General features: G+C 38.1%; 1 protein-coding gene across 14 annotated transcripts in view; it reads right to left on the bottom strand.

The window, feature by feature from the left end:
* The window catches only part of PTPRK (protein tyrosine phosphatase receptor type K), a 382,222-nt gene that overhangs the window by 75,121 nt on the left and 293,838 nt on the right, over positions 1-13,263 (bottom strand). For all 14 annotated transcript variants that reach the window (XM_015622199.2, XM_015622202.2, XM_015622201.2 and 11 more), the window contains exons 9-11: positions 6,659-6,768; positions 5,242-5,443; positions 2,237-2,342 (exon numbers count right to left, since the gene is read on the bottom strand). In XM_015622199.2, the coding sequence (XP_015477685.1) occupies positions 2,237-2,342; positions 5,242-5,443; positions 6,659-6,768 (418 nt within the window). The remainder of the gene's footprint in view (positions 1-2,236; positions 2,343-5,241; positions 5,444-6,658; positions 6,769-13,263) is intronic.

Raw genomic sequence — 13,263 nt, 5'->3', positions numbered from 1 at the left:
GGAAGCTGCTGAAAAGTACCTGACTGCAATATGCATAACTTCAGGAAAAGCAATAACACCATGCCTTCTGCATTCCCCTGGAGAATGCTTCTCATTCCAAGTGAGGAAGAAAACACCTGGTTGATTTTAAGAAAAAAAGCTCAATTCTCTAGTTATGGTAAAGGACTTATTTCCTTGTCCACTTCATGTTAGGTTTTAGAAATTAACTCAAATGGAGAGGGAAGATGACAGAAAGGAAGAAAGAAGCATGCTTTTTTGAGAACACAGTCAAACAACAATTACTAATACTCTATGAAAATATCACTATCAAACTGTCTATTAACATTTAAAGCATAGATTCTGCCATCTTCACAGTGACAAGCTCATGCTATTGAACTGAGGATGCTGTGAGGAAAACTGACAGAATAAATGTGAGTTTGTCTGCTGCAGGTTTACTCTGCAGCAAGTTCAGAGCAGAGAAACCACAACTTCTTGAGCTAGGTTGAGTAATTCTCTAGCCACATCCCATCATGCTAGCAGTTCACAAAAGAACTGGGTTCCTCTCCTCCAGGAGAGGAACCCAGGATCCAAGATTGACCCCCTGAAGATGTGTGGTGGGATTGAAGGTGGAAGCCTGCTGCTGTCAGCACAGGACTGCCCTGGACCAGCTGCTGTAAAGAAGATGTGCACCACTGCCATCAGTAGATCCCAGTGGTGTCCATCAGGCTTGCCCTGGGCAAGAATTTTCCTCAGCTCCCTCAGGTGGCCAAACACAAGACTGAAAAGATGTAGCATGGATTACATGAGAAACAGATATCACATTTCCCAAACAAGGACGGCTTTCATTAGGGCCAGCAGCAGGACTCTTGGAAGTCTTTGAAAGCACCTTTAAAAGCATATAGTGATGTAAGTTTAAGCACCTACAGATTTGGGAGCATTTTCAGACCACAAGTCTGGTTTCCATGGTATTAATTTAAAAAAAAATAAAAAAATCCTTATTTTAAGAATCCGAGTCCCGTACTGAAAGCCATCCTGTTTCCCAAAAATCCTAGGTTTGCCCCAGGGCAATTTCTCAGAAACGAATGATATGTGGGATTACAATTTTAAATATAACACCTCAAAATCTCCAGTAAAGGGGATGAATCTGGATTATCTTCTATGACAGAATATAAATAAATAACTTGATAATATCAATCATAAGAGTGATTATATGATAAGCACAAAAAAATGCACATAGGTATGTGACTCATTCCCTACAACATTCAGGTAAAACATACATTCCTCTTAATGGAAATAGACTTAAGAAACAGTTAATTTTCCTTTGCTTTTAGGGCTTGGGCATGTGACTAGACATCAACTGAGCCGTGATAGTGGACTTAATGTAACACAGAATGAAATGCATTAGCCTGTGTTTCTCTAAAATGTCACAAGGGTAATAGCATGAAAACCTTCAGATGCTCAGCAGCTAATTAACCCCCAATTAGTCAACCCTGCCCCTGAATATTGCTGATGCAGCCACATCAGTAAAACACAAATGGAATCAAATAATATCATAAAATTTTTACACTAGCGAGTAGAAGTAAAGAGCAGAATGTGGACTAATCTTTGCAAACAAAATTAAATTATCTCTCAACAGAGAGCAGAAAGGGAAAGACCCCTCAAAGTTAACATAAATGAAACATTTTAATATGATTAGAGGACACGCCAAATAAAATTTAATAGCTTGCTACATGATTCCTAGTAAGAAGCACTCTCAGAAGAAAAAGGTCAAATAGTTTGTATTCATCACTATTATTCTCCCATTTCCCCACAGCTTACAATTTTCCAGTCATACTGAAGCTGACTTTGAAGCACTGGAGAGGAAGTGTTATTTTCAAATCTACTTTCTGACAAACACCTTTCATCCTCATATTTCAGAGGCACTGTGAGAAAGTAAAATGAAATTATAATGGCTAGAAGGTGGTTCTGGGGACCCTATATCAAACAGGTCAGGTAGCTGAATGATTCAAGTCATGACTATCTTCTAAGAACACCCCTGCCAAAGCCAGAGTTTTTATAATTACACATCTATTGGCAAGCTAGGTGTGGGTAAGAAAAAAAAACAGTGATGTTAAATGAATATCACTCACAAGTGAACAGCTCTATGTACAGTGACACAACAAACATTAAACTAAAAAAAAAAAATAACTCTTCTTGATTTTTCTTTTTAATATATATATGTGTGTGTATATATATATATATATATATAGTTTTTTACCTGATAGGTGCACCTTTGGCCTGTGCAGGTCTCAAGAGTACAGTTATTGTAGTAGCAGTTTCATTGAGAGATGCATCAACTCCTTCATAGTCCGGTAACGTGGGAGCTGATTAATGTTGAGCAGGAAGGAAAAGAACAAGAGACAAATCAGTGAAAACATTTTGAATTTTTATGAGGTTGTGGCTGTTTGGAATACAGAACAAAGCCACAAGCTTTATTAGCCATGTGAGTATTTTTAAACAGTTTTTTCAGTCAGGCACAATCTTTTACTATGGCATGAAATGGGATTTAATGAACAATAGATAACTGTCTCTAACCACTTCCCATCAAATCATGTCACCTCTCAACTTGAAACAATTTTATTCAAGAGGAACAGAAATAGAGGGAGGAGGTGACTGACAAGGAACCCTAAACTACAAACGATGAAAATATTTCAGCCTCAGTTTTTCTACCCTGCAAATAACAACAGACACCATGTTGAAGATTCAGCTTCTACCATCCTCCTCCAACAATTTAAGAATCTTTCACATTTCCTCTTGAACATCATGGGAAACAATGCTAATACCAACCAGTGTGCAGGAAAATTGGACTTATACATGCATCTGTGGACTAGAATTGGATTAGGGAATCTATTCCCATGCCCATTCCTATCAGTGGATGGCCAAGCTGCTCATTAATCAGCTTCAAAACCACCATGAAAGAACAAAATCAAAAGTCAAAACCAGGAGTGGTTCAGGAACTAATTCACTAATGGACTGTCAGACTGTCACACCTTCATGGCAGCAATATTTGTTGTGGGTGGGATGGCTAGTGCTGGCAATTACTTCAACCATCCAGCTTTAATCTGCTGCCTGTTACAGTCCTCACTGATAATACTGTTGCTGACTTCAGCCCTAGTGCAAGGGAAGAAACAGGATTCTCTGTGAATCAGAAAATAATAGATTTCTAATAATTACTCATCTTTCATAAATTTGAAAACTATCTGAATTTTTGTGTTTTGGTTGGTTTGGTTTTTTTTTTAAAATATGTGGCTGTATCATAATAAAATCATGAATGAAGCCTGTATATTTCAAAATGAACTTTCATAAAAAGATGTTTCCTAGGAGGACATCAATCATTTAAGTCATAATAATTTTACAATACTATATCTGAAAGCTCGGAAAGATTATAAGCCTTGCTTCATTAGTCCTAGATCCTACATGAACGCAAAACCTGCTCTTATTTCAGGAAATAATATTTTATAGAATTTATGTTCATTTAATGTTAATTTTAAAATTACTGCTTACACCATGTTCACTAGAATCACAGTAACCATTTGCAAGCTTAGTTAAAAGGAATAATTTCACCCCTCATTAAACCAAAGTTAGCATTTTCTGAAACATGCTTTACTCCGTATAAAGTAGCAGTCATGCAGAGTAGAACTAGACAACAGCTCAGTGCAAAGCAAGATAGAAAGAAGGATGGGCTGAAGTTCAGATACAAGAGGTGTCACAGCCTGCCTTTGAGCTTTCCTAGCAGTAACCATGTCTTGGCAACTAACAAGACACATACTGTCTAGAAAGTTGTGCTATACCAGATTCTAGACAGAATTCCCAAAATTTCTGAGTGGAAAGGAGAAGATATCTGAAGAAACCTGAATTCATTGTCATCCTACATAATCCAAACACCTTGAGGCACTTTTTCTCAAAATACTGAAATATCAGACATGCTAGCAAGATATACACATCTTTCCCTTCTACAAAGATGTTAGAAAACAAGCATGCAAGTACTAAACCACCATCATATTTGAAAGTTTATGAACTAGAAATTGTTATGAAGAAACACAAGGACCCTTAAAACAACCTAAGTAAAACATCAGACTTCAAAACAATCTAATACCTACATAAACAGAACAGAACACATAATTCAGTTTTGTTTTTTTTTTTTGGTGCATTGGTTGGGTTGCTTTGAAGGCGCAGGAGTATGAGGAGTGCTAGTGCTTATGTGCTGGGGTGGAATTCCACAAACAACCATGATAAATACAGCATTTCATTTGCTACATAATTCAAGGAGCTCTGCCTTGAATTTTCTCACATTTTGATTTATATGTGTGTTTTCATGTACTGTGAGGAGACTACGTGAAGAGTTTCCCACAAAAAATCATAGGTGCATTCCATTATATTATTAACTTCTCTTTACAGGACAATCTGAGTTTCATTATGACAGATAATGAGGAAAATAGCCTGCTTTCTTCTGTTTAAATTTTTAAATGACTGCCTTCTTTGATCTCTGCCAAGCTCTGAAGTCACCATGTCACAAAATCAAGTTTCTCTGAATACAGCATTATCTTCCACCATCAACTGCATAAGCCACTATCTTATTTTTTGAGAATAACATTTAAGAAATTTAAGAAAATAAAAATAATGTCAAATGAATTTGACATTACTGTCCTCTAGAGTTTGCAGTGCATTATTAAGACAAATATTGTCGAAGTTGGTGCACTGCAATAAATTAATAAAGGCACAAGGAAGCAGACCTATATGAATCTGGCAAAAGGAATTCACACAATGTCCCAGCTGTCCTGACCCTGTTACAGCTGTGTGCTGCTAAGTGGTGTCACCTTCACTAAATCAGTAATTTTCTGCACCTGACTTTACTAACCTGCAAAATTGATGCAGTTCTTAGTGACCTATGAAGTGTTGAAAGGCCTAATTAGTTAAGGTTTACACAGCACTTCAAAATCTTTGGATGAAGGTACTATATTACACAGAAAAGAAAACCAGTTCACAACTACAGCTGAGCAATTTTCACCTCATGCAAGGATTTATCCCTGAATGTATGCTACCCTGTGGTGAATACACCCAGAAACATTTTAAGTAACATAATTTCTTAACATGGTAGGATTTTTTGTGGGGATTTTCTTAAGCACTTCGCAATTTCTCAAGTCATACAAAAATATTCAAAAGACATTTGCCCACCCCCACCCCCTTCCCTGTTTTTTCCTTTGTGCCGTTGTTTGTTTTTACCTGAGATGTTGGTTGTTACATTGATCGTAGTTGCTGGACCAAACCCTTTGACGGTGCTTGCACGTATGAAGAACTGGTAGGTAGTCCCAGGGTGCAGGTGAGAGAAGACGTGGTGTGTGCTGTTCCACAGCTTGGACACTGTTTGTGGAGGTCCTGCCACTGGAACCGCAGGATCAAATGACTGTATACTGCTATAGCTGACCTGGGGAAACAATTATTTTTGCAACATCTCTTTAAGGTTTTGGCACAAAGGATTTAGGTTAGCTTGGCTTGAAAGGAAACAAAAGACACATGCTCATTTAGCTACTCATTTATCTTGGGGATATCACAGAATCATTTAGGTTGGAAAAGATCCTTAAGATCATTGATTCCAGCCATTAACCCAACAATGCTAGGTCCAGCACTAAACCTATGAGGATTTCATGTGTACTGTTGAAGACTCTGCCTTACTTGAAAGGCTATGCAGGCACCCCTCATCATTACTGTTGGATGACAGACTCTCCTGCTATTTTAAATCACCCTTTGAGCCTCACAATTTGCTTTCTTTGTAGCTGCTTTCTCAGAGCTAATGTCACTACTCCTGTTAATTCATTGCCTCTTGCATCTGTTTCCAATTAAAAACTAAGGAAGCATTTATCTGCTTTAATCCCATTCATCAACTGCTTTTACATAGTTCATGTATGGAAAATTTCACTGTTACATTCTGCTGAGGGGAAGTGAGTGAATGGCTGAGTGTGGCTGAGCTGCCCACCGGATTTGACCCACACTATTTAGTGATTTTTTGTTATATTATGAAATTAATGCATTAAATAAATAAATAGATTTTAAAGGGGTTTGTTTGGTTTGTTGGTTTGTGTTCCTATCATTCTCTAATACACAAAGTTATATCTTCTATTCTTTAAAAGAGGATTACTGGAAAGCATGGTGTTTGTTGCTCAAATCAGCTTGTATTACCTGTTAACCTCCTGTGGAGGTTCCCAGAAGGCTCATAAATTAAATACACCTTAAACAGAATTTATATGGAGGTTTTCTTAAAGGGTGATATAAAAAAATCTAACAGACCTGAAAAAAAATTGCTCCAAATTTAATAACCATCTTACTTTTCATGTAACCTTCTCTTCCGATGAAGAAAATTTTGCAGATCATAGTTGTCATGGCTTTGGAATGGTGTATAGTAACAATAAAATATTTTTAAATATTTTATTGTTACTATATCCCCTTGACAGGGATGGACAGTCATATGCACCATAATTACAAATTTTGAGTATCTAAGCACTGAAGAAAACCATGTATTCAGTAAATAAAAGGAGCATATTATTGACTAGCTGCATACAGAACATAAACACCCACTGTCATCCACCTCTCTTGATGCACCTCCCTAACCCCATCCTATGCTTGTTAGGTGTTTAATGATTACCTCATACTGAGTAATGATGCCATTTGGATCCACAGGTTCCTTCCAGTTGAGGAAGATCTTATCTTCAAAAGGAGTTCCTTTCACTGATTTGGCAGGTATAGGGCCCGGCACTACAAACAAAACACAAGTTTTAAAAATAGGAAGTTCAAGAGACAGAAAAACAAAAGAGATGACAGAACATCCTATTAAAACCAAAAGTGAGCAAGGGTCTATTTTTATTAACATTCATTTGCATGCAAAAGGCAATGGTAGAGTGTGTGAAAAAGCACTTCAAAGTGTATTTTGTCATTTGCAGTGCAGAGAGAGCATGAAGTTGAAGCATTAACGTTATCCCCACATACGGTTTTCAAAACTCTATACAAAGTCAAATTGTCTCATAGTATAGCCAGGGGAAACAGTTCAAGCTAGATTACAACTTCAGGGAACATCACTGAACTCTGTAATAAGCGTATCTTAGGACAAGGACTACATGGTTCTAAAATTCTTTTAAAAGGAAAAAATCAAAGGCAAGGGAGAACTTCTGTTATACAGCTTCCTCCAAAGGAGAGAAATTCTTACAAAGTAGTCCTCAATCACATTTTCTAGCAATTTGTTGTTTTAAAAGACACCTTCATTTAAAAGAGAGGGCTGAACACAGGGAAACACACCAGCTCAGCTGCCATTTCTTTCAGCCTTTGACCTCCTCTTGTGCAGAAGGATCAAGACTGCTCACTTAAAATCCTTCAAATAAGAGATGTTTTCAAAGCTTTGAACTGAACAGGACTAAGGTGACCCTACTTTCTTATTTTAAATGGAACCAATATCGCTGGTGTAACAGGAACCCTGAAATGTCACCTCAGGCCCCTTTGCCCAAGTGATTCACAGAACCTCGTAATCCCATCAACACAGGGCAAAAGCACTTTGTTATCTCCCATTACAGCTTACAAGATATTTTTGCCTACACATACAATTCCTTTTTATCAGAGCAGCTCACCTGGGTTTGAATGCACACATGCTGAAAGAAGGAGGTGAGCATAAGTGACCACCTGGAGAAACTCTGAACCCAGTGAAACACCTCCCCCCCTCAGAGAGACAAGGTTGTTCAAATTTGCAGTCTTCCAATCTAAAATGTTATTTCTAGTTAATATATTGACATATATTTCTGTCTTCTTATTTATAGCCTATTTTCTTCAACGCAACTTTCAGTGAGCTTTATGCATGACACGCCTTGGATATTCATTATCAAAGCAGACTGAAGTTTTACAAAGAGCAAAAATAAATTAAAATCCAATGGATCAAAGGAAGTGCCAGGTGCTGTGCTAGCAGCAGGAAAGAGTGAGTGGTCTTTCCCATCAGTGAAATTTATTTCAGTCTACATGCAAACTATAAATGATGATCTGACCCTTGGTGCAAACAACGTAACTTGGCTCATTAATAGTAAATTCAGGCAGTCAAAAAAAGCCCAGAAATAAATAGGTGAGAGCTTCACAGAACACGTTCATCTCACCGTTGTAAGAAGGCTTAGGAGAAGCTAACTAAAATCACAGGCTGGTGTTTTTCTTCAGTGTCCCAGGACAGACCAGGCAGTGGATGAAGGCTGACATGCAGTGACAGCCCCTCTGTGCTGCTTTTGTCATTGAGAGACTTCCTGTAGGCAATGTTTCATTTTTCATGGAAAAGCCCTACAGTATTTCCTTATCTCTTAGAAGAGGTATGAATGTACCCTGCTGCACGTGACATTTTCCTTGGGAGATGCACGCACGATTTTTGTGTGTACATGTACATCTGTGTTTGGGAAAGAACACTGGTATGCACCAGGGCATGTTCACAGTGTATGAAATTTGACATTAAACCACATCAAAGTGCATGAGGTAAAAAAACCCAGTTATGATTGCTCAAAAACATGCAAAATACTTTTTGTGCAGTGCTTTAGAAAATAAATGTTTCATATTCAGGTGAAACTGGGTGCAGGGCTCTACATTTGATGGTTGCATAAATCCTCCTACACCTTAGGTTTAAACACCAAGGTGAGAGAAGCCTCTAGGCTCATCTAATTTCATTAATTTTTTCTTCTCCTGCAATACAAAATTTGATGCTTAAGGCAGCAGTAGCAGTGTTAAAGTGACTGGAATTACATGATCCCAGTTAGTTTCATACTTCTCTTACCCCCGGCATGGGAAGGGTACAAGAACAGAAGCTAGCACAGCAATGAGGAGCTTGCTTGGAATCCCAATTCAAAAAGAGCAGAAAGAAAAAGAAAGAAAAAGAGACCAAGCATCTAGAGAAAATTAATGTTGGGATTAACTTAAATAACATGAGAACTCAACTGGAATTAAAACAAAGAAACAAATAAAAGTTCAAGTGTCCAAAAAAAGGGAATATAAATTAAAATTTGTTTGAAGGACACATTTTGATGGTCTAAAGTTATTTTTTCCTTTCCATTTTCTGGTTCAGCCACAGTAAAAATGTCTTTTAATTGCACTGCTTTATAAAAAGGGTAAAAGAGGTGAGGAAAGAGTAAAGCAGGAGCACAAGAATTTGCTTAAAGAAAAGAATATCTTCAGGTTCATCAAAATAATTCCTTAGCATGCTTGTTTGTTCTTTTACATCTTTGTTATTAGATCTGTGCTTGTTACAAACAGAAATTTTAAAAAGACCAAAATTAGTAAAAAAGTCTCTAAGCAAGCAAAAAAAACCAACACCAACAAAAGAACAACAGCAAGGTAACCTGTTGGTAATACTACCCTAAATACTCAAACTGCATTTCTCCATGTAGGCAACCATTGCTGTCTATTCCCTGCTACTCCCAAGCAAGACTCCAAGGATTACAGAAATACCTTAAACTTCACATTTCCAAAACAGTGTTCAGAGCCCTCCCTCCTGTAGTAGATTGACCATGGCTGGATACCAAGTGCCCACCAAGCTGCTCTCTCACTCCCCTGCCCAGCAGGACAGAGGAGAGAAAATAAGATAGAAAACAATTAGTGGGTTGAGATAAGGCAGATTACTAAAGTGTGAAAAAAAACCAAAAAAGCAAAAGTTTGTACACGCATAAGCAAAGGGTAAAATTTAATCTCTACTTCCCAGCAGTGAGCAGTGTTCAGCCACTTCTCAGGAAGCAGAGCTTCAACTTTTACAGTGGTTGCTCCAGAAGGCAAAAACTGTAAAATGAAGAATTCCCTCTCATTTCTTCTCCCTCCCTTAGCTTTTACATCTGAGCTGACATCATATGGCATGGAATAGCCCTTTGGTTTATTTGGATCAGCTGGCCTGGTTGTGTCCCTTCCCAGGATCTTGTCCCCGCCAGCCTCTTGCTGGAGGGGGAATGTTGAGAGACAGCAGTGATGCAGTGCCAGCCCTGCCCAGCAGCAGCCAGAACACGGTCTTATCAGCACCTTTCTGGGCACCAATGCAAAGCACAGCACTGTGAGGCTGCTGAGGGAAAATGAGCTCCATATCAGCCAGACCCAATACATCTTTGGATGATATTTAGCAAGGACTTGGGTCAAAACTAGCCAGGTAAATGTCATCCTTGTGTTGATAATAGCCTTCAGAAAACTCCTCACAAATAGCAGGAAAGGCTTTCTTCAGGCTTGTGTGTTTCCAGAAGCTCCATCACGCGCCACAGCACATTTTTTTGCTGATTTCTCAGCTCTCATTCTTTATCTACATGAGCTCTCACTCTTTTCCCTTGGACTTAAAGACAGTTTACATTTAAATCAAAACACACAGGACTATTACAAGTGTGTTAAGGTGAAGTATGTTACTTAACATAATCATCTGAATAATTCAAAAAGTATAAGTAGCTGCTAGAGGAGTAGAACTCAGACCTTCTGGCCTCTGTACCCACTCTTGAAACAGATTCTGGTCTGCTGACCTTGTGAAGTGTGACCCCATCATCTCTCAGTGACAATGACAGTAAACACACTTTCTTTCCCATGCATTACTCTATGCTAAACTTCCAACAAGTCAGGATTTACATTTATCTGAAGAAGTGAAATAATTTAGGTGGGTTTAACTATATCAGAAGAGATTCTGAACTTAAGCAAAAAACCCAAAAGAAACAAACAAAAAAACCCAGTAAAAAAGTATACAAACATAAAATGCACATATATATAAAAGATAAAACAAATTCAAAGAGAATCTCAACAAGGTTTTATAGTGCAAACAACACAAGCTCTTCTTTCATGATTTACATGCATCTCCAGAGCTCTTTTAATAAAACTATATATTCGTATAGTGAATAGCTGATAATCTTTTCTTCTATATGCATGTGAGATGATGGGCTTTATAAATACTATGCATAATGAAAGTACAAACCATCAATCTGATATCACACCAATTCATTTTATACCAATATATTTGCATTAAATTATGTCACAGTCACAAATAAATTGTTATTCACAAATAGTGTCACTTAAATGTTGTTCTACACAGACTTAGCAGGAAATTTATATTACTGTACATTACTTCTGGAAAAACAATGTATTAACTGACACCAACCACTATAAAAATGAATTTATATTGCTTCAGTTTTTCTGCTACAAAATAATGAAAGTGCATGTAAACAGAGTATTTTTATTATTATTATACTCCATGAAAGCCATGCACAGTGTTACTATGCTCTGTGATAAAAGTTATGTGCAGAAATATGTAGGGTTATATTGGGATGAATTCCTTTGTTGTAATCAAAAAGGGCAGCATATCAGCAGCAAACTTACAGCCTTTCTCTCAAAGTCCATCTTATTTTCAGGAGATGGTGACAGTTTATTTGTCCTACTGTTCAAATGTTACCGGAAACAGAAAAGGTCCACCTTTCCATTGGCTTTTTCTGAGGGTTTTGCCATTTTTACTTTACACTTTACTACAGCGGGTAGACTAAGTTTCAAATAGAAGCAAATTTTATGTATTAAAAACGAAAAACAAAACCAGAACTGCTCTTACTGATTTTTACCATAAGAGTGCTTGCAGGAAAGATGGCGACAAAAATTACTTCTTTGGAAATCCCTTGAGTAGGACTATTTTCAGTAAAGAACAAAATACTATTGGATGTTATTGGGAAAAAATCTGATTTTATATTAACAGTGGTGTACATGCTCCACTTGACATTTCCAGCCCCAGTGTCACAGTTTAACCCCAACCAACAACTAAGCTCCACCCAGCCCGTTGTTCACTCCTCCCTCAGCAGCTGGATGGGGCAGTAAAAAAATGCAGAAAATAATAAAAACAGCAATGATATAAAAGAATTAGAATATATATAACAAATTCTGTGCATTACAATTGCCCACCACTCACAGAGTGATGCCCAGCTGTTTTCCCAGCTGTGAACCCTGGCCTGTTTTATCCCCAGTTTATAAACTGAGCATGATGTTCCATGGTGTGGAATGTCTCCTTGGCCTGTTGTTGGCTGCAGCCCCGCCCAGCCTCTTGTGCTCCTCCAGCCTTCTCGCTGGCAGAACATGAAAAGCTGAAAAGTCCTCAACTTAGTATAAACACCACTTAGGAACAACTAAAATATCAGTGCTTTATCAACATTGTTCTCATCCTAAATCCAAACCTCAGCACTGTACTGGCTACTAGGAAGAAAATTAACTCTATCCCAGCTGAAGTCAGGACACACATTTAGACAGTATGCAAAGCATTTCACTCTTCCTCTTTTTATTTTCTTGTCCTTTACTTATAAGATTTCTTCTTCCTCTGCTGTTCCCCAGAGTGGCAAGCCTGCTGGAGTTTTTCCAGGAGCATGAGCAATAATTGGACAGCTGGCATTTTAACCCTGCATCATAGATCTCAATAACTCTGCATGGAGCAGAATGAGCCATAGCCTCTGAAAGATCAGGGGACATCATTTGTGTCCAATGAGCCCATGCTTTGCCCCAGACCAAAACTCTCTTATACTTTAAGCCCCAAAACAGATACTCCTCCCATTCTTTTCAATTAGTTGTTTGCCTACTGTTAGATGACACACTCCCTTACTAGTTATAAAATCACCATTGAACAGTTTGAGATTCACAATTTGCTTTCTGTGTAGCTGCTCTGTCAGGGCTAATGTCACTACTCCTGTTAATCCACTGCCTTTTGCGTCTGTTTCCAAATAAAAATTAAGGAAGCATTTATCTGCTATAATCCCATTCATCAACTGCTTTTAGAAAGGGTCCCTCTGAGTTGGCAGCACTGTGGTCAACAGGCACCCCAAGAACATGTGCATGCTGATGATTCATGCTAAACTGGTTCTTGTACTTTGCCTCCAAGTGCCAAAGACTGTCTTTGCCCAGCATATATGCAGCCCCAGGTTGCATGAGCCTTCTTCCACTTCCTTTATCAAATTCCTCACTGTCCATCTCCTGTATAAGCCAGGAAAAGCTGTGAGTCCCTGCTGTAGCTCAGATAATGCCAAGTGCCTGTGTACTCAGAAGAGCTTTCTTCCAAACCTAAGTAGCTGTGCGGCTTCTCCCCAAAGTGAAAGAAGTTGTCTTGTTTTTAAAACAGGCAGAAATTTCCCTGCTTTCTCCATCTTTTTGCAAAAACTTGTTGAACAGTGTCTCATTGAGGGGTTTTATTTTTACATGGAATACTACTTCCTGTAAGTACTAAAACATAATTTAATTCCATCTTCCCATGTTAAA

The sequence above is a fragment of the Parus major genome, chromosome 3, assembly GCF_001522545.3.
Source record: "Parus major isolate Abel chromosome 3, Parus_major1.1, whole genome shotgun sequence".
NCBI classification, from domain to species: Eukaryota; Metazoa; Chordata; class Aves; order Passeriformes; family Paridae; genus Parus; species Parus major.
Note: the sequence above shows the minus strand (reverse complement) of the source record. Positions and strands in the feature narration are given on the sequence as shown.